General features: G+C 46.5%; 1 protein-coding gene across 1 annotated transcript in view; it reads right to left on the bottom strand.

The window, feature by feature from the left end:
* Window positions 1-13,247, bottom strand: part of APOB (apolipoprotein B) — a 38,333-nt gene extending 25,086 nt beyond the window's left edge. The window contains exons 1-14 of the mRNA XM_045189621.3: window positions 13,053-13,247; window positions 12,691-12,729; window positions 11,607-11,722; window positions 10,223-10,368; window positions 8,164-8,317; window positions 7,207-7,362; window positions 5,573-5,697; window positions 4,811-4,896; window positions 3,473-3,692; window positions 2,481-2,708; window positions 2,141-2,258; window positions 1,889-2,035; window positions 950-1,161; window positions 446-683 (exon numbers count right to left, since the gene is read on the bottom strand). Of these exons, the coding sequence (XP_045045556.2) occupies window positions 446-683; window positions 950-1,161; window positions 1,889-2,035; window positions 2,141-2,258; window positions 2,481-2,708; window positions 3,473-3,692; window positions 4,811-4,896; window positions 5,573-5,697; window positions 7,207-7,362; window positions 8,164-8,317; window positions 10,223-10,368; window positions 11,607-11,722; window positions 12,691-12,729; window positions 13,053-13,122 (2,055 nt within the window). The 5' untranslated portion in view covers window positions 13,123-13,247. The remainder of the gene's footprint in view (window positions 1-445; window positions 684-949; window positions 1,162-1,888; window positions 2,036-2,140; window positions 2,259-2,480; window positions 2,709-3,472; window positions 3,693-4,810; window positions 4,897-5,572; window positions 5,698-7,206; window positions 7,363-8,163; window positions 8,318-10,222; window positions 10,369-11,606; window positions 11,723-12,690; window positions 12,730-13,052) is intronic.
* Between the last annotated feature and the right edge of the window lie 14,015 nt (window positions 13,248-27,262).

Below are 27,262 nucleotides of genomic sequence, written 5' to 3'. Positions count from 1 at the left end.
AGCCCTTCATAGGAGTTGCATTATTGAAATCTTAGTAGAATCTTGAAAGGCAGAACTTATTTGCCTTTTTTTTTTTTTCCAGAAAGGCAGCTAAGGTTTAGAGAGGACAAATAATTAAACCAAAGATTCAGAGTTGGGAGTGGATTTGGGGTTTGAACCAGTTCTGTCTGAGTGCATACACCATGCACTTCCTTGTATTTTGGGTCTAAGGACTTCTATGAAACATCTGCATTTCCATTCATGATAAGAAGTCATGCTTCAGGTGACCCCCTAGCAGGGAGGAAGGGAGGTGGGAAGAAAAAGTCCTTGAAGGGACGGTGTGGAGCTACAGCCTGATGATTCTTTTTCCTCCTCCACCTGGCTCACGAGTCTCTTGACTTTTTATTTATGGTGTAGAACAGAATGGACTAGAAAACATAAGACTGTTCTTCAGTCTTGCACTTACCTCAAAGAGGTCAACCGAAGCAAGTCCAAAGACAGTAAGAGTAGTTTTCAGCATGCTTTCTTTAGGCAGGTAATTATTTGGATCAAATATAAGATTGCCTTCAATTTTGGCTGAGACTGGGTCAAGTGATGGGAGAGAAACAGATTTGGAAAAGTGGTAGTTCCGGGAAAACGCTCTGAAGTCCATGAGAGTTGGAAGCTGAGAGTTTTCCAGAGCTCCTTTCACGAGGTCTTTCAAACTAGAAGAAAAGAAGGATGATATTTTGAGCTGACACATCATGTAACTTATGCTTTGCCCCTCTCCCCCCAAGTAAAGATGGATTTCCAGGTGCTACCAAACTCATGAATCTGCCCGAAGAGTTTGGCTCAGGTTTGTTGTCCTTTTGTACCACTGTTTGCTGCATAAGAAATAATGCTCTATAAAGGGCAGGCAGGGGCTAAATCCAATTCGAGGTTTGGAATTTCAGCCCTTTGTAACAGGTGGGAGAAAATTACTCTTACTTACTTCTGGACATACAATTCTTCTGAGTTTAAGATGTTGGCAATGTGGGAAGCCACAAAGTTCTTCACTTGCTGATTCTGTTCCCCTGGGAGAAGTTGGGTGATTTTGCTAATATCTGACTGAGAAGGGTCCCTCATCAGCATGAGATAGGCAGCCAGTCGCTTATCCCCTGGAGCAGCAGCATCCAGGAAAGTCTGAAGAAGGACTTCCCGGACCTATAGCCAAAAGAGGGGACTGTTATCACTGTCCTTGGGTCAGAGAACAAGACTTGCAAACAATTGGCATGGTTGCAAGCAATTTATTATGTGTAAGCTGAACTTCTCTCTAATAACTCTTCAAATGATGGTATTGCATCTTCTTGCTAGTGTTCCCCAGAACAACGAGCTTGAGGAAGGTTTCTTGGAATACTCTTATCAAATGCATGTCAAGTTCAATTTCATTAAAATATGCAAGCTACAGCCAAGTTATGACTTGTTGGAGACCTGCCACTAATTGAAAATGAAGTTGTTTTCCCATAAATTATTTCAATATGAGGGTAAAGGTGGAAAGGGATAGTGAGAGTCGGGGCTAGTAAATAAAGTAGTGTCCAAAGATACGGAGCCATTGCCATCGAAGGTGCGGGCAGGCTGACCATCAGAGATTTGGGAGATTGGAGGAAATTAGGCCTGGCTTCCTAAGATAAGAGTGGGAGCAGTGGTAGATCTGATAGGAGGATAACATGTGCTAAAAAAATCTCAAATTCTGCATTTTGGAGCAGCAGCGAAGTCAAATATTTCTCTCATGTTCACATACTGCTAGGCAGTCAAGTCAATAGGCTTGTTGAAAATTTGCAATTAGCAAGCAGCAGAATAAAGACCATAGAATGACAAGATTAAGAATCTTATTCCAAATCCTTGTCGATCTGGATACTTTTCCCTTGCAGCCCTCCTCTGTGGGCTTTACCTCATCTTTATTTTTCATTTTCCGCAGGGCTTGGATGGCAGCCTTCTGAATCAGCAGTGATGACTCTGTACTTCTGACACATTTCAAGAGGGCAGATGTGAGTCTTGGGGTGAGCTGCTCCATGGTTCCACCAATATTTCCAATGACCTGCATTGAAAGGCACCAAGAGGAAATCAGGATGCAGGAGAAGGAAGGGGTGTCCAGGAAAAGGGCTTCTGAAATGGTGCAGATTATACAACAGACAAAAGTTACCCTCAGAATCAAGTAGGTGTGATCTTCGTTGCCAGTGCAGTCGTCGCGGATCTGCTCCAGCAGGTAATCCTCGATGCCCAGCAGGTCTTGAGTCGCTGTAGGGTGTGTCTCACGGTAGCTGCAGAATGAGAGTTAGGACTCAGTGAGCAAGGCTAGGTTTATCTGAAATTCCCAACTTGCGTTGGCTGATTTTGTATTTCAGATCATTACTCTTAAAAAGACCAGCAGAAAAACAGAAGAGGAAGCATCAGAGCCTGAAAGTAGAGGAAGGGGTACAATCTTAATACAGGGATGCGAGGTCTTCCTCAGCTCCTGCGAGGAGAACCAGGGTAAAACTCACTTGTTGATCACGTGACTCAGAGCGTAGAAGGCAGCCCGGCTCTGCTGCTCCTTTGCTGTGTTAAAGATCTCCTGTAGCCGCTGGGCCGAGGGCTCTGGGATCAGGGCCACCAGGTAGGTCACAACATCTATCAACAGTGGGTTGGCTTTCTCACTTTTCAGCCACTGGAGAATGTAGGTGTAACACTGGGGCTGTCCGCACTGAATCAAGGCTTGTAGAGTGATGGGGCTGAGGGAAAGGACCAAGAGAGTCACACAGATTGCCTTCAAGGAAGCTACAATCGCCTTAGCCCACGGTATTCCCTCTGGCCTTATTTCCCTTACTCACTGTCCAAATCCAACCATATTTCAACAACCAACTCAGATTCCCAGAACCATTTTCCCAAGAACAGGAAGTCTTCCCTCTGAGCATTCTCTATGGAAGAGGCATCATGGACACAAGTCTGAAGGAGGACCCCTGGTCTTATCACCAAAAGAGCACTGTTATCCCTGTCCTTTGAACAGAACACAGAACACGCTAGGCAAACATTGGCATGGTCTTGTTTCCGTCCTCACTTTGCTCTCTGCCCTTCACCGCACTGAGAGCTGTGGCCTCGAAGTATACAGAAACCCCGGTATTACTTCGTTTGCCTGAGTTCCCTCTCTATTAGCCTAGAGGCTTCCGACAGGCCCGGACTTGGTCTCCCAAACCTTCCAGGGTAACTGAAAGAGGAATGGGAAGATACCCATCAGAATGTGGCAAACAGCTCCGTCTTATTTTATCACACCAATACACGTCTGCCTTGGATGCCACGTGTGTACGTGTGTGGTTCCCATGGAACTCTAGGCACCTTAGCTGATATTTCTCCATCCAGCAAACAAGAACTGATCGACTAAGTGACTATCTGGGTTGATGTTTCAGTGGTCCCTGAGATTCCCTGTTTGGCCAAGGATCAGCAGTGACCCTAGGTTTGTGACCTCTGAAAGACTGAGTTCCAGCCATTAAAGAAATACCTGGACACCTCGACCAGCTTGGGCAGGAGGGATGCGACTGCCGCACTATCGAGGCCTCGCAGCTCAGTGACCAGTTTATTGAAGAGGTTGGCTCTTTGGGCGTTCTGCTCGGAGACGTGCAGCTTTTGGAGCTCCTGGAGGGTCTTGACCACGGCCTCGGCCTGCTGGGGTGGTGCCGTGGATTTGGTGCTCTCAAAGGCGAGACCTGCCTCCTTGGACCCTGGAAGGAGGAACGTGTCAAAGGTATTTTTGCTTACTTCTCCATCTCAACCCCATCTTGGTCTGCTGGAAACTGGACATCAGCAGAGGATCAGCAGAGGGGAAAAGAAAAGAAATCTATCCTGTACTCCTTGCCTACTATGTATCTGGCTCGGCGTGAGGTATGTGACTCCAGTGTTTTCCCCGACTCCTCCTGCTAGCCCTGTGGGTGAGTATTATTCCTCAATTTAAAGGTAAGGGAACTAAGAGCCAGATTTGAGCAACTCGCCTTGTCCGAGACCTCTCTGGGTATAGGAGGCAGAGCTGGAATTGTATCCAGGCTTGTTTGAATCTGGTTATACAATTACCTCTTTGCCCAAAAGGACCTGTGAGAAGGTGCTGCTGCAGATAGGGCTACTGCTGAGGCTCGTCCATGATTTCCTCCAGTTGAATCTAATAGCAGAGTGTGGGGAGGGGAAGACCCTTTTGTGTCCCCTCCACTACCCTGCTCTGACCTGCTATGGAAGGGCGTTAATTCACCATGGAAGTGTGGTGTGTTGGAAAGAGCACTGGCTTATGTTAGACCTGGGGGCTCCCTGTGTACCACCTCTAATATTCTGTGACATCGAATACATCACTAAGCCTGTCTATGTGCCATTTTCCCTCCTGTAGAATGAGTATAAAAGCATACATTGTTACCACCTGACATCACAGGTTGCTGAGAACAATGAGGTAATGCATAAGACAGATTTAAATACAAGACAAATGAAGGGCTTGCGATCTCTAAAGTCCCTTCTAGCTCTAAAGACTGATTTCCATCCCCAAAGGCCCTCTGCCACTTGCCCAAGGGTGTACAAGGTTATCAGATCTACAAACGGTAGACTTAGGAGGCCAGTTCCCTGCTTTAAAAAACCTAGGTAGCTTTGGGAAACTTCTCCTTTCCTGGATGCCAATGTCACTTGATGTTTTGATAGGAATGTGCTTTCTCTCTAGTGTCGCCCGCAGCCAGAACACCAGAGCCCACTTAACTGGCTAGTCAGCAGAGGTTTCACGGGCCCAGCAAGGAGCCAAGCCACGACACAGGGACCACGCTGGGCAGAGTCCTCACCCTGGCAAACACATGGGCATAAAGTCTCTTACCTTCATCAAAGAAGCGGCTGTTGATCTTAGGTGTGTCTTCAAGTTTCAAAGTCTGTGTAACCTGTGCCATCATCCCAAACTGCTTCCTGGAAATAAAGGAAGGACATCAGGTAACAAAGGACAGGCAGCTCCCCAGAGCAACTTTTCATGTTGAATGTTCCCCTTGTTTCCACTTATCTCCATATCCTGCCCACCTTTCAAACCATGGTTAAACGCAGACGTCCTGACACCCCTAATAAACAGGACCCACCTCCTCCTCCTGGTCACACTCGCTGTCCTTCCAATCCAAGGACATGTGTGCCTTATACCGTCATCCAACCTGGAGTGTCTAGAGTGTAAGGGACTAACTCTGTGCCTTGAAATCCCTTCTTATCTCCCACCACACAGTACTAAGAATATAATGGTTATTCAATAAACATTAGTTGATTGATCAATTTTCAAAACAGATTTGGATACATAGGTCTCCGGTCCAAATTCCAAATCCTTCACAAAGCCTCTTTCTAACCAGGGCAGTCTGCCAAGATCCCGGCTTTTTATGACCTATAATCCTTAGAGTCTGGGTCTCAAATACCTTTTGTTGGTCTCAAATTGTTTTGAATGTCTAAGATTTTCCTAAAAAATCACCCATTAGCTTGAAAAGGGGGACAGGGATGGGCTCTGCTTTGTACCTCGTCCCAGCCTAGCCTGAAACAGGGCACCTGAGAAGTATTCAGCTCCCACAGACCCCATCGATAATGAACCACGGGGCAGTAGGAGACCTACTTGAGGAAGAAAGGCAGGAACAGGTGTTCTTCCTTGCAGGTGGCTTCTGACACATGCTTCCTCTTGGGGTCCAGGGTATACTGGCAGGACTGGCTGCTGCTGATCTGAGTTGACAAGGGGTGGGTCTGTGAATGAGATGAGGAAAAGCATTTTGATCAGTCCCTGGGGCTTGAACCTGAGTCTTCTGCCACAGGCACTTACCTTTAAGGAAGAAGGAGTGGGGTGGAGGGAGAGTGGGAATTCTGAACCACTAGACAAGTTCAGTTAAAGAGGAGAACTTGGCGCTTGACATTTAGACAAGGGGATGCAACAACTTGGCATACCCAAAGCTGAGTCAAGCCATAGACTTCTTATTCTGCCCCAATGGACGTCTCATCCTGTACAAAGGATGTGTAGCCTAGTCTCCTACACATACCTGACCCACCACACATCAGTACTTCACGGGCTACTGCTCCCCATGTTGTCTTTGCCTGGAAGTCCAGCCTTATGTGTCTCTTCCATTCCTACATCCTCTGTATCTTGCAGTCTCATGCTCCACATCTTCCATGCAACTTCGAGTTAAACTCATTGATGCTCACCCATCATTTCTTCTAACTGGATTTACTTGCTATTTGCTCAATGCACTTTGTGAACAGTGCTTTCTCCTCCATGGTCAGGCCTAGGACTGCTTGTCTCCCTTGCTCAACTTATGACTTTGTACAATACGCCACGTATTGTCCTTCACTGGCATGTGTTGGAACCATGCTCCTGCATTAGACTGCAAACACCGCGAGGGGAAGGTCCACACTCATCTGCCACTGTCCCTCCCTCCAGGCTGCCCAGAGTAGGGCTGAGCACACAGCAGCTGCTCAGAAAAAAACACAGACGCCAGTGGACCAGCCTCTTCTGGGAGTGGCTCTGTGGTCACTAGACTCCCTGTTTTCCTGCCCAAGGACAGTGACCAGAAACATGGCCAGGCATGTCATGATTGCTCAAGTCCTTCATGTTTACTGAGATAAGCTGTGGTTCACTTCCCAGAAGATATCACAAGGCATTAGGCAAGCTCAGGTGCTGTGGTGCTACACGACCTCTGTGACCAGAGAAGGTCAGTACTGAGGGGGCGGCCCAGGGAGGAGGTCGAGGGCCAGGCATCGATCAGGGTCATGCATGGGATGGACAGAGAGGACTTGGGAGTGCTCTCAGCCAAGTGTCCCTTCATGGCAGTGGGAAATAGGAGAGCAGAGCACAGGTCTTGGGGCTTCCTTGGAGGCTAGAGGCTTAGAGCTGGGGACATCCAGCCCTTGAACAGGGGGGCACAGTAGGTGGATTGCTCCCCTACATGGAGTCTTGGAGCTTTCTCAGGGATGGACAGTCATTACTCTTAAGAGATGACAGAGAGTTTGGTGCCAGGGACAGAATGGCAGCAAAAAGGACAGAGCTCTGGATTGGGGAGTCAGAAACCTGATTCTAGTCCTGGATCAATTAAAAACAGGCCACGTGGCCTTGGGCAGTCCTTTCCTTGTCTGGTCCTCGGTTTCCCAGTATATGAAGAAGAGGCTGGGCAGGTTCTTCTCTGAGGTCCCTACTAGCTCTAGCTTCCAGAATTCTAATAATGAAGAGGATGGTGTGAATAGCCATGCTGATGAGAAACTCACCATGCCTTTGATCAGAGCCAGGGGGCTCACCCCTGTGCTAATGGGCTTGAAGTGATCACACATCTCCAGTTTTCTCTCGATGGATATTTCTGTTGCCACGTTTCCCTTCCTTGTTTTCACGGTAAAGTCACTGGAACAGTTTCCATACACAGTATCCTATGGGAGCAGAAGATGCAACAGGTGCGTTCAATGCGGGAAAACATGTTTAAGTGCTTTGGGAGGGGCTGGGAAAAGGGGCCTGGAAGAAAAGGCAGGAGCAGCATGGATTTGGAGGGATTTTTTCCTTCCAGGCAGAGTGTGGGCACAGCAAGCACCTGGCCAGCCAGAGAAGCATCAAGGACACCAGTGATGAGGGTTTTCATTCAGAGGCAAAGCAGCCTGGCCTCTTAGGAGCCCACCCACTCTGACTTTATGCTCAGTCCGCTCCCAGTACTGTCTCTACTGCTCATTCATGGCATGTATTCCAATCTGCCTTGTATTGTGTGTGTCACGGTTATCCCCACAAATCCAGAGAAGTCTCTGCAGGACGCAAGCCTGTATTCTCCAACTGGAGTGCGTTCTAGAACTTAGAACATGGCAAGGGCTCAAATCTGGTCGAGGGACTGAAGGAAACTGAATTCTCTCTCAGATCGAAACCTGAACTTCTTAAATGAGGCTAGCAACCGATTCAATTACTTTTCTGTGTTTACAACACACATAGGCTTCACTGTGCTACACCGACAAGGTGTAGAACAACCAGAACAAAATCAAACAAAGGAGTAGGGTGGTCCAGGATCCTACTTTTAAATGAGATCTGCTCAGGATGATCTCACAGTGAGCCCAGAGGACAGGGGGAGCCTTGTGCACTGGTATTTCACATGGTTGTAGGACCCCCATGTAACTAGCACCAGCTAAGCCAGCACACACAAGTGAACAGGAGATCAAACGACCATTCTTATTGGCTTTCTAAATTCTCACCAGAAACAACACTTGTTTGGCCTCTCTCGTTTCCGGGGGAACCAGGAGGGCAGAAATGATGCCTCTCTTGATGTTCAGGATGTGTTCTGGCTCCTCCTCCTCCGGGTAGAGTACCACTCGTTTCCCTTCCGGCATGGCCAGCCTGAGTTCGTACCTGTCCCAGATAGAGGGTGGTCACAGGAGTGTCCTTTCTCCATCGGGAGCCTGTTTGCAGAGGCTGGGTGACTTGGCATTTTCTTTTTCACTTATTATATTTTACCTCTTTTCTTTATAAGTGTATCTCTATGTTTTTAAAAGGTACAAAAGTATGTGTGATTGGCATTCTTTTCTTTCTTTTCCTTTATTGCTGGCTCACCTGCCCCCTCTGTGGGCTCCCCTCACAGCCGTGCATATAAAAAACCCCATCTCCATACAAAGATTTTGTCATTCCTTGTTTTGTACAAATGCATCGCCTTGTGCACACTTTTCTTTACCTGCCTTTCATCAACTGTACTCCACAAAAACCCTTCTGAGTCATTTGGTTGATCTCTCACAGATTTTTTCCCCCTAAAAGTCTGCAAACCATTGCATTCTATGCTTACATATAATTTATTCAGACATTCCCCTATTTAATGGCATTCGCTTTCTGGAACTTTTTTTTTTTTTTGCTACATGAACAACGCTGCAGTAAACATCTTTGTGCCTATCTCTTCACACATTCCTGCTTTTCTTTTCATGGGCTGGAGTCCCAGTTTGAATCTGCTGTGTCAAAGGCTACAGAATTTTAAATTATAATAGATGTCTGCTAATGGCTCGCCTGCCACCAGCAATGCATACAAGCATGCTTTCCGCACAGACCCACCAGCAACAGGTGCCTCAGCTGTTCTAACTTCTCGTAGTCCTATGAGGTGATAAATGCCTCACTACATTCATTGCATTTCCTGACTGCCAGTCCATCGGAGCTTCTTTTCATACATCTGTTGGACATTCACCCTTTGATAGAGTCTCAGGCCCTGTCTGAGGCCCAGGTCACCTTTGATCTCAGGGATTTTCCTTTGGGAACTTCTTCTCGGGGGTTTCCAAGCACCTGGCTGCCCCTGCTCTAGTTAAGTCGGAAGGAGGAGAAGGACCACAGGCGTGTCTCCCACAGCTCTACACTCTTCCCCCCCTTCAAAAGTTCTGGACGCTGTGATGCAGGCTTGGAAAGCTCTGAGGTGGTCAAGAGCAGGAGTCCCTTTTGTTTGGAGGAGGGTAGGGGCCAACACGTTAACTACTGCTCACTCCCTTCCGGCACTGTACCCGCTCCCTCACACACATCTAAGTCTCAGCTAAAATAAGGTGCCTTGGTGAGAGCCAGCTGCATTAGGGCTTCCTCTGCCGACAAAGGATTGGCTTCCTGGTCTAATGGTCGACAGATTGAAAGGTGGGCAGGGAGTTTCCAATGCTACCAAATCTACAGATCTATGACTGCCTCTATTTGGACACTGACAGGACATTACAAACTGATTTGACGATGAGGCAGGGGTGATGTTCAAAATATTTAGCAACTGGTACAGCTTGGCCACTGATTGGTTGGAGGAGATGGCAGCTGTAAACCACAGGACTGGCCTGGTCAGTGTGCACTGGCAGATGCTCGGGCCTGGGCTCTCCCGGGACTCCCTAGGCTAGACCTCGACCCCTGCTGACCAGACCCTGCACTGCCACGTCCTGCCGGGACCCTCCTTGAAGACCACCACATACTATTCTTGCTTAAGTCTTTATACAAGAATCTCCATGTTTAAACCAACCACCTCAGCGTTAGTATCTCAAGTAATGCAAGCATGAGATCTTGTAGAAACACAGTTAAACGACAATTAGGGGAACTTCACTAGGGGAGGGTAAATAATGCTTTCCTCTATTGGATGGTTGTGAAAACTCAGCAATTCCCTGATCCATGGTGAATGCAGACTACAAACACTTACACTCATATGTATGCCTGCTATGAACATGCATATTCATACGTCAGTGGAGACACCCCCCCCCACTCACAACACATCTGGCAACACCCACGGAAACTGAAGTGTGCAGGCCCACGCCTTACTTGGACATGGCCTCAGAAAACTCCTCCGAGTTCCTGGCCTTCTTCAGCAAGGCCCTGCCCTCCGGGTTGAAGCCATGCACCTCTCTCAGGGTGCACTGGCTTGTCTTCAGGATGAAGCTGCAAAGTTGGGGAACCTCCAGCTCGACCTAGAAGACAGGGTTGAGGCCCATGAAGACCCTCGATGGAGGCATTGAGACTGTGAGATCCCCACCCCCACCCCGTGGTCCAGGAATTACTCCCTAATCAGGACACCAAGGGGAATGCAGTAGGGGAACATGACCTCCGCGCCCCAACACCACAGGTGTCTTCAATAAGCCTCATGAGTTCTCCATGGATTATCCCACCCATAGTCCTGTTTGTGAGCTTTCCCATGTCCCGGGGTACCAAGTCTCTAAGTCTGACCTTACGTGTGCAAAGGAGGGCATCTTTTTATCTGCTCTGGATGTACCTACTTTAGTTATAAAGAGGTACAATTGATTAGAAGAAATGTAGCCTAGGAATGAGAGTTAAGAAGCAAACCAGAAGCATGAGGAGGGCCCTCATTGGTTTTTAACATCACAGGTTTCCTTAAAGTACCCCCCCCCCCAATCCAAACCATTTATATCTATTAGGGACTCTTCAAACCTTTACCTATAGCTGGTGTTCAGACAGATCCCGAGGTGTTATTCAGAAATGTTCAAAGAACTTCCTGCAATGATGAAAAGGTTCTACATTTGCACTATCTTGTATGGGGGCCACCAGCCCTGGATGGCTATTGGGCCCTTGAAACGTGGCTATTGTGACTAAGAAACAGAATTTTTACTTTTTATTCAATTTAAATAAACACCTGTGGCTAATGGCTACCTTACTTGACCACACAGACAATGGGGCCTTAGAAAGAGGGCAGCTTCCTGGCCCGATTTCCCCAAACGAGCCCCAGTAGTGGCCCTTGGCTCTGCCCCCCGTGAACATGACCACGGGTACAAGCAGTCTCAGTACACAAAGTTTCATTTGAGAGCAAACAGCATGCTTCCATTTTTCCTTTTCCCATTTGTTTTAAGTTAAGAGATGCTATTTTAGATTTTAAAAACTGCGCTCCAGGATGCTTTCCTGAGATGCCCACTCCCTCTGCTCACCCCCTGGGCTTCTCCCATCGCGCAAATCTACTCTCTGGGAGTGCTGGTGTTCTAGATCACATATTACAATGATATCTTGGAAGCTGGTGTGAAAATAATTCTGGTTGGTAAAATTTTTTTTGTGGCAGACAAGCTCTTGGCAAAGTGGCTGACTTTCAAACTGAGGGCCAGGGGCCCACACTTCGACACTACAGACATCTCGGCACGAGGTGGGTGTGCTCGGCAGTGGGCTCCGGCGCCTCCAGCGGCGCCCCCACCTCCCCTCATACCTTGCAGTTGATCTTGGTGACACTTCTTGAGTCGCCTGTCCCGGGGACTCCGCTGGAACTCTCAGCTTCATAGTTGTATACGTACTTCCTGAGGTGCTTGAATCGAGTTGCATCTTCTAAATGAGGAGAAATGAGTCAGCCACCTGGCAGAAGTAACTCTCCTAAGGATCAGTTCTGGGCAGAGAGGGGCAGTGTCATAGGTAATTAAAAAAAGGTAATTAAACTCAAATTCTTTTAACTGACTTTGTATTATATTTAATTTTTCTTTATAGGCTTAACTTCTCCACTATGTTTTGCTGAAGTTAATGTTTATATCATCTGGAGTTCCATGAATGTATCATCTGAGATACAAGGAGGCAATTTTCAAGTAATAAAGCTCAGAAAGGCAATAGGAGAAGACTGATGAATTAAGAGTTGAGAGCTTTTTCAGCCTGAAAATAGTACAGTTCTCTGGCTCTTTTTTTGGTTCTACTAAATACCTAAGGCAAAGTTTATTAAGCATTAGGGGTAGATGCTGACTGAGAAACTCCAAGAAGGAATATCTGGATGTTTCCACTGTGCTTTAGAGGAATTTTCCGAACAATTTGAGAAAAAAGAACCTTTGAGTCCTGAGCCCAGATGCAGTGATGACAGATGCCCAGAAGAGGGCAGTGCTTCCCCATCACAGACCTGCCTCCACTCGAGGAGAATTCGGTACCAATGCAAGGCCAGCTCCCTTGACCCCTGGGGGTCAGGCAAATACAAAGGGGTGGGGGTCTGGGTTTCTGCACAAAGGTTAAAGTCAGCATTTCCACACCCTCATGTGCTCTGAATCAATGATTAGCCACTGATCAACAGGATGGTGATGTCTCAAAGTTTCCAGTCAGGGGCCATCAGAGTGACATTCCTTTCCCCTCCCAACCCCCCGGCCGGGGATAGAGGCAGAAGGTCAGCCGAAGAGGGTCCAGACCCCTTGGGGGTGGGCAGAGTCTTCGTGGGACTCAGTGCAGAGCGCATCAATCACGGCATCACAGCACCCGGAGGTGCCGGTGGGTGGGTTGGGGTTCGGGGGTGCCCTGCCTTGCCCACTGGGGAAATGCCTTACTTGGACAGATCGGGCTGACATTTTCCAGCACTTCGTCTTCTGTAAGAAATGGAGAAAGACAACTGTAGGTTTTTCCCCATCTTCCAGAGGCACAGAGCTTTCCTCTTTCAGGAGGACGCAAGGTCTGGAGAACTAGCTTCCCAGCCCCTCCTTCCCCCGCCCCCACCCCTACTCCTACCCTGAGGCTGGAGGAGGCACCCACCCGCCCTGCCCCGCTGTCTCTCGACTGTGATTGCCCTCCGTCTGACCCAGGTCCCAGCTGCCCCAGCCACCCCTCCTGCTCCTGGTTTTTCACCCTCTGGCTAGATTCTTGGACACTCCCCAGGCTGCATCCCAGGGGGGCCGGTGGGTGCCTCACTCACCTGCTCGGGCGCCTGTGGCCAGCAGCAGCAGCAGCGCCGGCAGAAGCAGCGCAGGCCCCGGCGGGCCCATGGCTGAGCTGGCTGGTCTTGGCTTCACGTCGCTCGCTGTCTCCTCCGCAGGGACTGGCACCCGCAGGCAGCCTCCGCGCACTGTAGTGAGAATGCACGTCCAGAGTCCGCACCCTATTTATTTGAGGCCGCCCGCCCAGGTCCACCGCAGCCTGGCTTAAAAGAGCGCCCAGCAAGTTGCAAAAGGTCCAAAGGGCAGCTTCCCGGTCTGTTTGCTTTTCGCGGACAGGGCTCTTCTATGAGCCAGAGGAGGGACCCGGCAGCGAGGGGGCTCAACTGGGACCCAGCGGGGGCCCCACCGGGTCTTTCCGATGGCCTGGCCTGGCCTTTCCCCGGGGGTTTCAGAGGATGAGGCCATGGGGACAGTGGGCTTGGCACCTGAGAAGTCCGTCCTGACCCAGCAGTACCTTCAGATGACCAGGCACAGGGGACAAAGCCCACCCTTGCTCCCTGCTCCCTGTTCAGACTTAGTAGCCATTTGGGGAGCCAGCCCTTCATATTGTCTTGGTGGAGACAGTTTCCTCTCTTTTGATCTTTCCCATTTTGGTGGATTTGGGGTTTACCTGGGCACCCCTAATCCTGATCAGTACCCATGGCTGTGGTTACCTGCTCTGGCTTCAGCTCTTGGGGAGGGAGAAGAGAGGGGGGAAGGGGGGAGGTCTGGTGAGTGACTGACCCTGTCACCCTCAGGAACAATGATGTCACTGTCTCAGCAGGAGCTAGGGGCCCAGATCGTCCAGAACGCCCAGTGAAGTGCACCCCCGCCCCCACCCAAGCCACCCCTGTCCAGACGCCACCCCCTTGAGCATGGTCTTGTTGGGAAATTGAGGGGAGGAGCCTTTCCCCTACATGAACCAGCTCCTGGGTTTCCTCCAGAGATGGGCAGGCCAGAGAGGAGAAGGAGAGTAGTGGCCTGGACATGCCATGTCCTTCCTAAACATCCTGGAACCTCCTCCATGAATCCTTCCTTTCCCACAGAAGATGCCCTTCCTCTGCCCACCTGTAGGAAACAAGGCTATCTAGGTAACCCAGCCACGCTGGTTTGGCTGACCCTGAAGCAACCTTCAAGGGGGATGGGTGGGGTGGCCTGACACTGGCCGTGTCCACGGGACACCTCCAGCCTGGTTGGGGAGCCCAGATGTGTGGACAGGAAAGTGCCTGTGAGCAGCGGAGGTAGGCTGTGAGCAGCGCAGGGCTGCGTGGGGTATACCTGCAGGAGGAGTGGGCGAGAGGGGGCCCAGCAGCAATGAAGAGGGACTGTGGGCTAGTGACTACCCAAAGCACCTGTGGCAGAGTCACTATTTGTTGTTATAGTTTATTTGTGTGCTATACCCAGATGTAACCAATCACTGGGAACTCACTGAAATATGGAGGCAAGGCCGGTGGTTCCAGAGGGGTCACGTTCTGAAACAGTAGTAGGGTACAAAGACCGTGGTTCCCGGCCGTGCTCCTGGCCAGAAGGGCCTCCACCCTTCTCATTGATGTGCAGTATTGTTGTTTTTAACACAAAACCCCTGTGGGCAGCTAAACTCCCTTCAGTGGCGGGTTGCTTTGCAGCTGTGGTGTATTAATACCGTAGAAGGGGGCCAGGACAAAGGCTTCAACCCAAGGCTGGCCAAACCTACACCACGGGACTGCGAAGGTTCTGGAAATACTAATTGCCCCCAAATGCCATTTCTCTGAGCTTTATTTTTTTTCTTAATTTTATTATTCACTTACAGTTTTCATTCAGTATTGTTCTGTATTAGTTCCAGGTGTACTCTCTGAGCATTTTCTTTGAACTAGGTTGTGTGGGCTGACTTACCACAGAAGGAGCGGCTATAGTTTAGGAAATGGTCCCGCCCCACGCATACTCACTCCTAAGGAGAATGCGTGAGGACACTCAGCCACAAGCACAAACCCAGGCTTTCTGTTGGATGACAGATCACCTCACTGTCTTATTGTCAGCGTCAGTAGAGAACGTGATTTTTTTACTATTTGGGAATCAAAACGAGTCTGGTAATTTGGATGCAGGGAAAACTTGTGCGGTGTTTGAATGTCCCCGAGGAAGCCTAAGGCTGGGGTCAGCTTCTCCTTCTTTCCCTCGGCTCTGCTGGAAGTCACCCTGTGCTGGGCTTCCTACTTCTCTGACAGGGCCAAGAATCCTCCCGCATCACAAAGCACATGTTGGATTGCTGAGTTGACTTGAGCAGACTCGCAGAATGCTGTGAGGATTAGTGCATAGATTTTTCATAAATTACAAAATCCACTTAGATCTTTTTTTCAAAAGTTGTTTGAAAATACAGTATTATTTGTGACCTCGGATGCCACCCTTCATCCCTTCCCTTTAAGTAGAACATTTCTCAATTCCCTCTCCTAAAAAATGTTTTACATATCAACAAAATATCGACCAATTTTCATAGAGAAATCAAAGAGAGCATCACTCATTGAATGGAGAAAGTACTGGTCCAGAGAGGTCAGCTTTATGTAAAGGAAGTAAGTGTGAGTTTCAGATTCCAGAGGACCTGGAGTTGAGTCTTAGCTGGGTTTCTTGTGAGGTTTGAGACCTTGGCCAAGTGTCTTCACCATCCTAGGCTTGTGCTTAGTTATCTCTAACACAGGATTAAAAATATTTACCTTCCTCATAGGAATTTTTGTGAGAAGTAAATGAAACAATTAGTTAATAATTGCACTGACAGCGTGATGCCTGGCAAAAAGAAACCTTTATAAATGGTAATGTGATCATTTCTTATGTGTGAGTTAAGAGTGGAAGTGTATTTGTAGGGTACCTATTTGAGCGAGCTAACCACAGTGCACGTGAAAACAGGGGTTAATAGAACAAAAAGAGGAAATCAGGGCTGAGGAAAGGGATCAGAAGCAAAACCGGGCAGTCCTAAGGGCTGTGAATAGCTGTGGCCACACATGCATTTGTCTTTGACGATTCCTAACATTTCTGGGTATTTGAAGTCGCTGTTCTTTTGGGGGAAAAGGGGCCTTCCCCCAGCAGGCAGACTAGTGACTCTAGCAGAGACATATTCTGGTGTCACAAAGATTAATCTCAGTGACTGGCTGTGACTTATCAGCTCATAGATGCAGGGTCCCACGGAGTGATGCATCAATCTGAGTAACCACAGAGCTCTGGGTACCTATGAGCAAGCAGTCTGACTGGGGGAATTTCAAGGACTAAGATGATGCAGAATACACCAGCAATGGCCTCTAGAAGTCAAACTATGCACTCCGTTTCTCTGCAGGTGACCAGAAGGGTCCTGGCCAAGTCCAGGGAACTATGGACACTATTCAAGGCCCCTGAGAAGCCCAATATTCTCAGTTCAGTGTAGTTCACGTACTGAAATAAGTGTTTGGTACCTAATTTGGTGAATACAAATGAATGAATCTACCAGTCACATACTCCATCTCTACCGGGAGATTTATGTACGGGGACTATGATGCTAAATGACTCTTTCAGTGACACAAAACAAGGATATGAAACTTGATACAAATTACTTTCAGCTATGCTGTTCAAAAACACATTTGGCAAATAGGGACCAGTATTGACAATGACTAATTAGTTTATTCTTTTTTTGCCTATGACAGCATTATAATTGCAAGTGATGCCCAGAAGCTGGAAATTTTGCCGACTTCAAGAATTGTAGATGAAAAAAAAAAAAAGAATTGTAGATGGAACTATATCCAGCATGGCCTGTACATGCCAATGATCACACACACACACACACACACACAAATGAGAAATATCCAGGATAAAAAATGAGGCATTTAGGTGAATGGCACAGGTGGGAGATGGTGGCGTGGGCCAGTGTTCACCAAATGGAGACATGACCCATGCATGATGAGCTTCCTGTGAAGAGGCAAAAGGAAGCTGTCCTACTCTGTCGTCCTGCTCTCCAAGAGATAAGGCCAGAATGCTGAGCAGCAGTTCTTTCTGGGGGAAATAAGTCAGAAGTCAGCACTGTTCAATGCACAGTGCCATCCCATGGGTGTGAGGTCTCACTTCCCGGACGATAGGGATCTCGTCCACCTGCCCTTCCAGGCCCGCCTACTGCGAGGAACCTTTCCCTGGGCCCAGCCCTGTTCGACCTCAGGGCTGCTGACCCCGATCTCCTATCAGTTTCTATGTAGGGCAACCGATCCTGAAGGGCCTTCATACAAACTATTGTTGCCCTGAACTTACATTTTTCTCTGGTGATCTGATTTAATTTTCACCTGTTTACGTATTACCTTGCCAGCCAGAGAGATAAGCTTGGAGGGCAAGACCTGTGTTCAGTTTTCACCTTTGTATCCCTCTCCCCTCCCCCTCGCCAATACGTCATCCAGGCAGGTGGTAGCTAAGGAGCACTACTGTGGTTACAGTGTGGGCTGCTTCTTGTGAGACAGGTTTTTGTTTTTTTCACGTGCACTTTGTTTTCACTTTTGGTTGCTGCCACATATGTTTACAGCTTCCTGTCGAATGCGGTGAATTTGAATCAGTGTGGGAGGGGGCAGGCTCTGGAAGCTGGGGTCATGGGACAGTCTCGAAGACTCTGAGTGCAAGTTCCTCATCCGTGTGATGAGAGGGACAGGACGAGGTGACCTCTGTGTCCCATTCCAGCTCTGACTACTTTGGTTCTATGAGGACTTGGCAATTTTTAAAAAAAGTACATAAACTACATGGGACTCAACTGCCTGGCAGTTGGGGGCTGGGGATTCAGGATCATTCAGCAGGATGAATTTTCTGGAAGGCCACCTGAGGAATAGAACACTTCACCCACTGAAACCAGGTGTCCAATGAGAAGATGGCATGCCCTCCTAGGGGTGCTGGGGACCTCTCAGGAAGTGCTTCCTCAAGTCCAGCTGTAGTCCTCATCCTTGCCTTGCTCTGAGACGGGTCCTTCCTTAGTTTTTCCTTTGAAAGCCTTTTTTCTCGTTGGCTTTTGTCAGTTGCTCGTTACCCATTTTGTTGTCGTCGTTATTTTATGTCCTCCCAGGACTAGGAGCCAGACAGCGCTACCCTGACAAGGTTGGGAGCGAGATCATGGTAAACAGATGGCTGGCTGGATGAACAAGCCTCACCACTGATTCTAGGGATTTAGGGAGCCCCCGAGCCCTCTGTCCTCTGAGAGCTTACTGATAAGGAGAAGGGCGCGAATGCACGTCACAGCTAGTGATGAGCGTACAGCAAGTTCTGGGAGTGGGGCCTGCACAGCTAGAGTGCAGTGGTCCAGTGTGGTCTAAGGGATCCTGGAGAAGGTGAGACAGGAGCGGGATCTTGGCTGATGGGCAGGATTTGGGCCGGGCGGTGCCACTGAAGAGCAATGGCAGGGAGCTGAGGCTGTGTTTGGCATGTCTGCCAGCCTGTAACCCAGCCGGCCAGCCAGCTGAGTCCGTGGACGTGGAGAAGGTGAGGAAGAGTGGGACAAGAGGCCTGGGAGGGAGCACAGCATTGCTGTGCCTGGGGTGAGACAGAGCTTTCTGTCTCATTCAGTCTTTGACTTAACTATGGAAGGCCATGTGTACTGGCCTGAATTCTCTTTGCCCAGAGCTGTAAAGGGAAACGGAGGAGGAACAGTGTGTCAGACAGAGAGCATCTGAGAGATGGACTCGAGATATTGTTCTTTTTATAGGTAGAGAAACTGAGGGCTTGACATCCTGAGGATTTTTTCCCCATGAAAATAAAAGGAGGTAGGGCAAGAACTTGGGTCTCCTAGTTTATAATCTAGAATATTCATTCTACTCCAATTGCACTCAATCTATGTTGATGACATAAAATTGCTTGGAGATTGCTTTCTGAAGATGAATCTTTGATAGTGTATTTTCATGTAATTTACTAGTCATTAAAAGTGAAAAACTGAATCGATTTTTTGTGGGTTTGTATTCAGAATAAATATTGCTGTGAAACTGATTATATAGAATCACAGATACTCGGGGTCTCAAAGGGCCATGTAGGTCATTGAATCCAATTTGTCTTCCAATATGAGTGTCCCATCGATCTGAGAGTACCTGGTCACCCATTCGCAGGTTGCCTAACTGGTAGAATTTTGTGAATTTAGATGCTGCTCTAGTCAGCGTAGCAATTAAGAGTCCCTAAAAGGGGGGCTTCTGCTGCCCGTCAATCTACCGATGGTCAGGTGGGTCTTGTATATGGGTAGCAATACTCTGTGGTCCTATCTCAGGTTTCTTCGTGTTCTGTCCCCCAACCAGGCCACAGAACATCCATTATTGGGAGGGCTGGGAAAGGTATCAATTTTGGGATGGAAATTCCCCTGACACTGTCTTCACCTCTATTCTGAAGTCAAATACAAATAACGACCAGAATGCCTGATGCCGTTTTCATCTGTACATTGCTGCCTCTCTGTTAGCATAGGGAGGAGGAGTCAGGCCATTCCCAGAACCCATTTGGCTTTGGTTACTTGGCCTCCAAAATAGAAAGGGGGTAGAAACATGTGCCAAGTAGTAGCAGGAGTTCCTTCTCTTCCTTTTTTTAAATGATGACATTTAGCATTTAATACAGTCGTTTAAAAAAAAGAATTACACTACACTCTTCAGTTGTTCTGTGGTCAACCCTGGAAAGGAACTTCTTTCTAAAATAGTTTTATTGAGATAAAATTCATATAGTAAAATCCACCCCTTTAAAGTGTATAATTTAATGGTTTTTAGAATAGTCACAGACTTGTACAACCATTACCACAATTAATTTTGAAACATTTTTATCACCTCAGAAAGAATTCTTGTACCAATTAGACAGCACTTCCTAAACTCCCCATTCCCCCCACTCAGGACAGCCACGAATGCATATTCTGTCTTTATAGATTTGCCTGTTCTGGACCTTTTATATAAATGGGGTCATACAGTGTGTGGTGTTTTGTGATAAACTTTTTTTGCACTTAGCATAATGTTTTCCAGGGTCATCCATGTTGTAGCATTTCATTCTTTTTTATTGCCAAACAATATTCCATTAGTATAGATAGAACACAGTTTATCTATTCATAAATGAGGGACATTTGTGTAGTTTCCATTTAGTAGCTATTTTGAATAATGCTGTTGTGAACATTTATATACAAGTTTTTGCATGGACATGTGTTTTTATTTCTCTTGGGTATAGGCCTAAGAGTGAAATTGCTGGGTAATATGGTAATTCTGTGTTTCATTATGTGAGCAACTGCCAGACCCTTTTCCAAAGTGGCTGCACCATTTTACATTTTCACCATCAGTGTATAAATGTTCCAGTGTCTCCACACCCTTGTCAACACTTGTTATTGTCTGTCTTTTTCATTATAACCATCCTAGTGGGGGTGAAGTGGTATCTTTCGTGGTTTGATTGGCATTTCCATGGTGACTGATGATGTTGGACATCTTTTTGTGTGGTTATTGGACATATGTATATCTCCTTTGGAGACATGTCTGCTCAAATCCTTTGAGTTCTGAACTTTTTAATTAGTCGATTTACTTTTTATTATTAAGTTGTAACCATTCTTTGTATATTCTGGATATGTCTCTTATCAGATATATACTTTTCAAATATTTTCTCTTATTCTGTGTGTTGTCTTTTCACTTTCTTGATGGTGTTCTTTGAAGCACAAACGTTTCTAATTTTGATGAAGTCCCTTTATTTTATCTCTTGTTACTTGCTCTTTTGGTGTCATATCTTAGAAACATTGCCTAAAACAAGGTCCAGAACACGTATTCCTATATTTTCTCCCAAGAGGTTTGTGGTTTTAGGCCTATGTTTATGTCTGTGTTCCATTAATTTTTGCGTATGGAAGATCCCTTTTGAGCCTTGCTTTTAGACATTACTGGGTTCCATGAGCTTGAACATGGCCCTGAGTAACCTCTTCCGCCTTCCTGCTAATAGGGTGTGACCTCTTCCCCGTGAGGGTGACATCAGTCCTCTTGCTCAATGGGTGCTGTGCCTCCCTGGTGCTTTCCAACCAGTGCCCAGTCACCTAAGGCTGAGAGCCATAGCCACTGAAGGGCCAGGCCCTAAGCCCTGGTCTTTCCAGAAGGAAAAAAAGAGATATTCTTGGTCTCTGAAGCTGGAATTTCCCACTGGCTGCAGGAGTCCATCACCCTCTCATAACCATTCTTCTGTTTTTCCCTCAGAAACTATCCAGTGGCTAGAGAAAGGAAGCTTTCCTGCACCCAAAACGGCTCAATACATTTTATAAGAAAACATACAAAACTAGTAATAAATAAATTAAGTAAATGAAGTGACGTCAAACACCTTAGAATGGCTGCTTTGAGGTGAAGTGAAGAACAGGAGTTGGGAATAGAGATGTGAAATTAGGGGAATAAGCAAACAAACCGAAACAATGAGTCGGGGGCCTCACGCTTCACACACCAACAGCGGGCCAGGTGCTGAGGAGGGGGAGTAGTCATCCCTCTGCTCCTGAGCGGCCACAGAACAGCAGTCACATCACTGCAAATATTTATCAAAAACCTGATATTTATTGACCGCTAAAAATGTGCCAATCATTGTGATAGCTAACTTTCATAATTACCTCACTTAATATTCTAACGACAAATCCTGCAAAAAAATACGTATCTGAACCCCAATCCCTACCAATAAGGAAGCCAGAGATAAATTCTGCATAACTCATCTGATCCTGCTGTCTTCAGTAGGCAAGGACAGGTACCTAGAAGGATGATTATGGATGTGTAGCAGCATCAAATAAACACCATCAGGTTGCATTTCAGTGACTCTGGGCACACACAGACACGCACACACGTTTCCCTCTATCTGGGGAAATAAGCCAGTGTTTTATTAATGAGAGCTGCAAGTGCACATTGCTTTAAGGTTTTTAGGGCTTTGGCATTCATTATTTATTTTAATTCTTCTAATAACCCTGTGAGTTTTATGTTATGTCACAGGCGAGGCAACCAAGGCTCTCTGGAGTTAAGTGCCTTTCAGGATCACCCGGCATAATAACCAACTGAGCTAGAGCTCAAACTCAGGTGTTCTGATCACATTCCAGACAGTTCGCACTCCACCACCCTGAGTCTCGGTGAGAGCATTAGGAAATGCACTTCTCTGAATTTGGCTGTTTTTAGAGAAATAAGGCATGGGGGTTCTGAGCCTCAGCTGGCTCCCAGAGAGGACACGCAGAGGGACGACATGAAGATGCCATAGAAATACCGCTACCTGCGAAGGAGGTAGGTGGCTTAGTGGCATTGGCTAGGGTATGCCTTTGATAATATCCAGATTTCTGATGAAACGTGATTGGGGAAAAGACATGGATGTGCTGAGACCCCTGTGGTTGTTGCTCCTGGATGAGTCCTTAATGAATGTGCTGTTTATTGTCATTTTCCCCTTCTAAATGCCTGCATGCATTCTCCCCAAGTAGGTAAAAAAGAAGCTGGCTCAGACAGCTCAGCTTCCGTACTTACCCTGTAATGGTCTTTGCGTGGTTAATCCTACTGGATGAATACACTGCATCACACCCAGAAAAATATCTCCAAGGATGTGTCAATAGGAAGTGGTGTCTGACCTCTCGTTCCAGACCGGGTCTTGGGACTGGAGTCTCTTGGCAGAACACTGGCTGGCAGCCTTCTTTGTCACTGCTGACCCATAAGCATAGCTAAAGGCCATTTATGTAACTTGATTTGGACAAGTCCAATATAAAATGGTAAATTGAGGCGATTAATTCAAATCAATCTATTCTTTTTGACTCATAGACCTTTTTTTACCTGGACATTTTATGCGAAAATGATGATGGATGTCTGTATTATCCAGAGAATTACTTCATTCCCACTTCATTAGTAACAGAGCTGTGTCTCCTTGTTAGAGGGCAGATGAGCTATTTCTCCCTTAATGCTCAGAGAAGCTGGACCCTTCCAGAGAGGAGGGGGATAGAGAGGTTGGGAGACTCATAACTCAAGCAGCTTCTGCCCTTCCCACTGGTGACGGGATCCCCATCTTTGGGGCAGATCAGCCGCTGCCCTTCTTTCACCCCTCTGTAAAGGTCTTCCCTCCCTAAAGTTCTTCCATGGGGAGACAGCTTTGCATGTGACTTCCCCCATCTCCTATCTTCTCACGTCACTCCTCTCCCCCTCAGTCTTGCTCTCCGTCCCTCTCAGTGCACTCACTCCCTTGCGCCTGTCACCAAACCTCAGCCCTGAGCTCCACTTTATTAAGGTTGTCTATCCTGCTGCTCCTCCTCCTCCACATTTTCTTTATCATGTCCACCATTTGGGTAGCAAATTATTACTGAACTGATTTATTTTTTGAGTTGCGTTATGGGCCCATGTAGAACATGCCACAGTGACTCCCCACGTAGCCTGTGCGTTAGTGTCCTAGGGCTGTCACACGGAGTACCTCAGACTGTGTGGCTTCAACAACAGTTTATTTCCCCACAACTGTAGAGGGCGGGAGTGCTGCTTCCTTCTGAGGCCTCTCTCCTTGGCTTGTAGACATGCGTCTTCTCAGCTGTGTCTTCGCACGGTCTTCCCTCTGTACACGTCTGAGTGTCCTAACATCCTCTTCTTATAAGGACGCGAGTTATATTGGATTGGAGCCCACCTTGGTGACCTTGTTTTACCTTAATTACTTCTCTAAAGACCCTCTATCCAGTACAGTCACATTCTGAGGTGGCTTGGGACTTCAACCTGTGCGCAGCCTGCTCAGGAGAATATGCTGAAACACAGACAGAGGGCTCAGGGTGCCATCCCGGGGATCTGTCGTCCTGGCTTGCAGATGGCCAGGCCACCTTCTTCCTGTGTCCTCATGGTTTGGGAGTGGGGGTGGGGGATGGGGGAGAGGGAGAGAACTCCCTGTGTCTCTTCTTACAGCAGCACTAATCTGATTTTGAGGGCTCCACCCTTGTGAACTTGTCTAACCCTAATCAGCCCCAATGGTCCTATCTCCAAATACCATCGCTTCGGGGGTTGGCTACAACATAAATTTTGGGGGAAGTCCGTAATCCCTGAAGGGGGACTACAAACTGAAGTTCAGACTCTCCTTACAGTATGTAGAGAGGTAGAGCCACATTTCCTGTGTTCCCTGAGAAGGGCTTTGAAAAGCTTCCAGAAGATTCTGTTAACTGACTGTCTGACTATGGGCTATGGTCCGAATGGCCTTGAAACTGCCTCACTGATTTCAGTATGGCTCCCTCAGGGTCCCAGTGCTTCCCAGGTGGGTTTGGCTGTGTGACTGCCGCAGGGGAAGGCTGTGGTTGCGGAGCGCCTCTGGGTGCCCTGCTGGGCACCTTCGGTGTGCTCTGCGGGCCACAAAGCCATAAAATGCTGTGGCATTCATTTCAAGGGGAAGACAAATACAGACTGGCCTGGGACATTAAGATAACCTGTCAAGAAAAACAAAATAACTCAGGAAAAAGAATGATAAAGCTTGTTGACTTTTGATCTTTCAGGGCTATTTTTCTCCTAGAAGAGTAAACTCATCCCAGGAAGCGGTGGGTTCCTTTGTACCTGCAGACCAACAATCCCCTTAGCTTAAGAGACAAGGCAGCCAGTGACCTTGGCCTTATCAGAAAGGGTGGATTAATGCTTAGATACTGTGAAGGTTTTGGGTGGAGAAACAGAGAAGTAAACATTGCATCAAGTCCTGTGCTCTCTCTGGGGAGGATGCCGGAGGAAATATTTTCCTCTCGTTCCCTCTTTTACTTCGGCTCCCTGTCAATGACAAAACCCAGTCAAGTCTTCTTTCTAAATGTCTCTACCTGTTTTTGTACCCCTTCTCGCCTGCCACTGATCTGGACACGTGTCCCCTGCACTTTTGCAATAGCCCCTTGCACCCTAGCTACAGCCACACGATATCCCTGAATATTTTAAGCTTTCTCATGACTGAGTCCTGGAAGATGGCTTTTTCTCTGCCTGGAAGGCTCCCTTCTCATTAGTTTGACAAACTTAAAAGTCTCTTTGTCACCTTCCTCGATGTCCCCAGCAGATTTAATTAGTGCTCCTAATGCTATGTGTATGCTTTGTATATATTTCCATTATAGTGATATCTTGCACTGTAATTGTCTATGGGGCTACCTATCTCTCCATTCCTCTGGGTATTTTACAGGCAGAAGACACGCCTTTTAATTTTTGTCATCTTAATGCCAGGCATACAAAGCACCTCCACTTTGATGTTCCACAAACATTTCAGACATGACATTTGTTGAATGAATGAATGAATGAGTAAATAAATACATTTGTTGAACAAATCTTTCCCATCTTCAGAATCTTGAGTGTAGGAAGGAGCCATCTTCATTACCTTTGGTGGCAAATATTTAATCACTTGTCTTGATTGGTGGAGATTCATAACTTGCTAGGTCTCAACTATCATTCACGACTGATCCCCTCCCCAAATCTCAGTTGCCCAGAAGATGTGACAAACAAGACTGTTTTTCTTCCCAGGTCGTTTCTATCGTTCCACGGGAGGAGTGTCTTTGGAATCAAAGTGCAGAGTTAACAGGAATGCTCCCTCGATGCACAGGTGGGTTTGACGGGGACATGGGAACTTTAACAGAGTAGATGTCTTTTTATCTGGAAAACAAAAGATTAACAAGATAACCTCTCTTGCAGATTCTTTGCAGTTCACGTTTTAAAAGTTCTGTTTGCACACACACATACACAGTTCATTCAAAATCTCAAACATTTAGCAAACAAAGAAGGAAGAAAATTCACATTATCTTGGTGCAATAGATTTTTTTTTTAGCAATTTCTATGGTGCGTCTGGTCAGATAACATGGAGAATGTTCTTCCTTTGCATCCTAAGGAATTCTTTCTGGCTCTCCATTTCATAAGACATTGTTCTGCTCTGAGCAAAAACAGAGAATCTACTTTTTAATTCTCTTTTATGATTCAGTAATGAGATATAACTTTCACTCCAGTAAAATTCTTTGAGATTTAGAAAAATGAAGTAGCTTAGAATCACAAATATAAATGTTCTGGTACATGGACCACAAGCTCACTTCCTTAGCAAAGAACCTATCGATTCACACCAATGGAGCATAAAGCTATGGAGGGGAGAGTATATTTCTTATATACCTGAGCCACCTGGAAAATGTCACTGGGCCGATTCTAGTCATCTTACCCATGATCATCTACATACATACTTGAAATGCAGCATTGTAAACTGAATGGATATTTTTAAATTGTCACGTTAAATTTTTACTGGTGATAAAGCTGCTTGATATTATTTTCTATTATTTCAGCAGCCAACCGGAGCTTATTTTATACAACTTTTATACAGCCCTCCACAATCAACATTACATGACTGAAGTTACACGGTATAGTTAACTATGAACTTTTCATACCCTTTTGTATTTCATCAGAGTAATTACCCAGTTATGATGGGGGAAGTTATTGATTTAGGGTATCGGAAAGAATGAATCGAGGGCAACTTACATTGTCTGCCTCCTAAAGTTCTCACTCACTGTCAGACCACTGCTTTAAAAGTGAAAGAATTAATGTTGCTAGTATTAAGTGTCTGTAAGAAACTTACTCCCCTAAATAAGTAGGTAGTTTCCTACAAGGAGAAAGAAGCAAACTCAATTTAGCTATGGAATCAACGCCCCCCATCCCCAGTTTTATTGAGGTATAATTGACAAATGAAATAGTAAGATGCTGAAAGTGTACAATGTGATCATTTGCTGTATGTGTACATTGCAAAAGGACTCCCCCATTGAATTAACATAGCCATCACCTCACATACTTACCTTTATTTTTTAAAGAACACTTACGTTCTCCTTTCTTAGCAAATTACAAGTGCCATCAACAATAGTTGCCATATTATTATACATTAGATCCTCAGAAATAATTCGTCTCATAACTGAAATTTTACATGCTTTTACTAACCTCTTCCTGAATTTCCCCCACCTCCCAGCCCCTGGAAATTACTTTTCTACTTTCTGTTTCTATGAGTTCAGTTTTTTAAAAAGATTTCGCATATAGGTGATAACATGAAGAATTTGCCTGGTTTATTTCACTTAGCATGTAGTGCCCTCCAGACCCAACCAAGTTATCATGAAGGGCAGGGTTTCTTTCCATTTAAGGCTGAATAATATTCTAAATTATCTGTTGTGTGTGTGTGTATATATATATACACACACACTATATACAATATATAATCTTAATGCATTTATATAATATTTATAAAAATATACATTTATGTAACATATTATAATAAATATATACATGTATACAATGTATAGTCTTTATTCATTTAT

This window comes from Desmodus rotundus, chromosome 5 (genome assembly GCF_022682495.2).
Source record: "Desmodus rotundus isolate HL8 chromosome 5, HLdesRot8A.1, whole genome shotgun sequence".
NCBI classification, from domain to species: Eukaryota; Metazoa; Chordata; class Mammalia; order Chiroptera; family Phyllostomidae; genus Desmodus; species Desmodus rotundus.
Note: the sequence above shows the minus strand (reverse complement) of the source record. Positions and strands in the feature narration are given on the sequence as shown.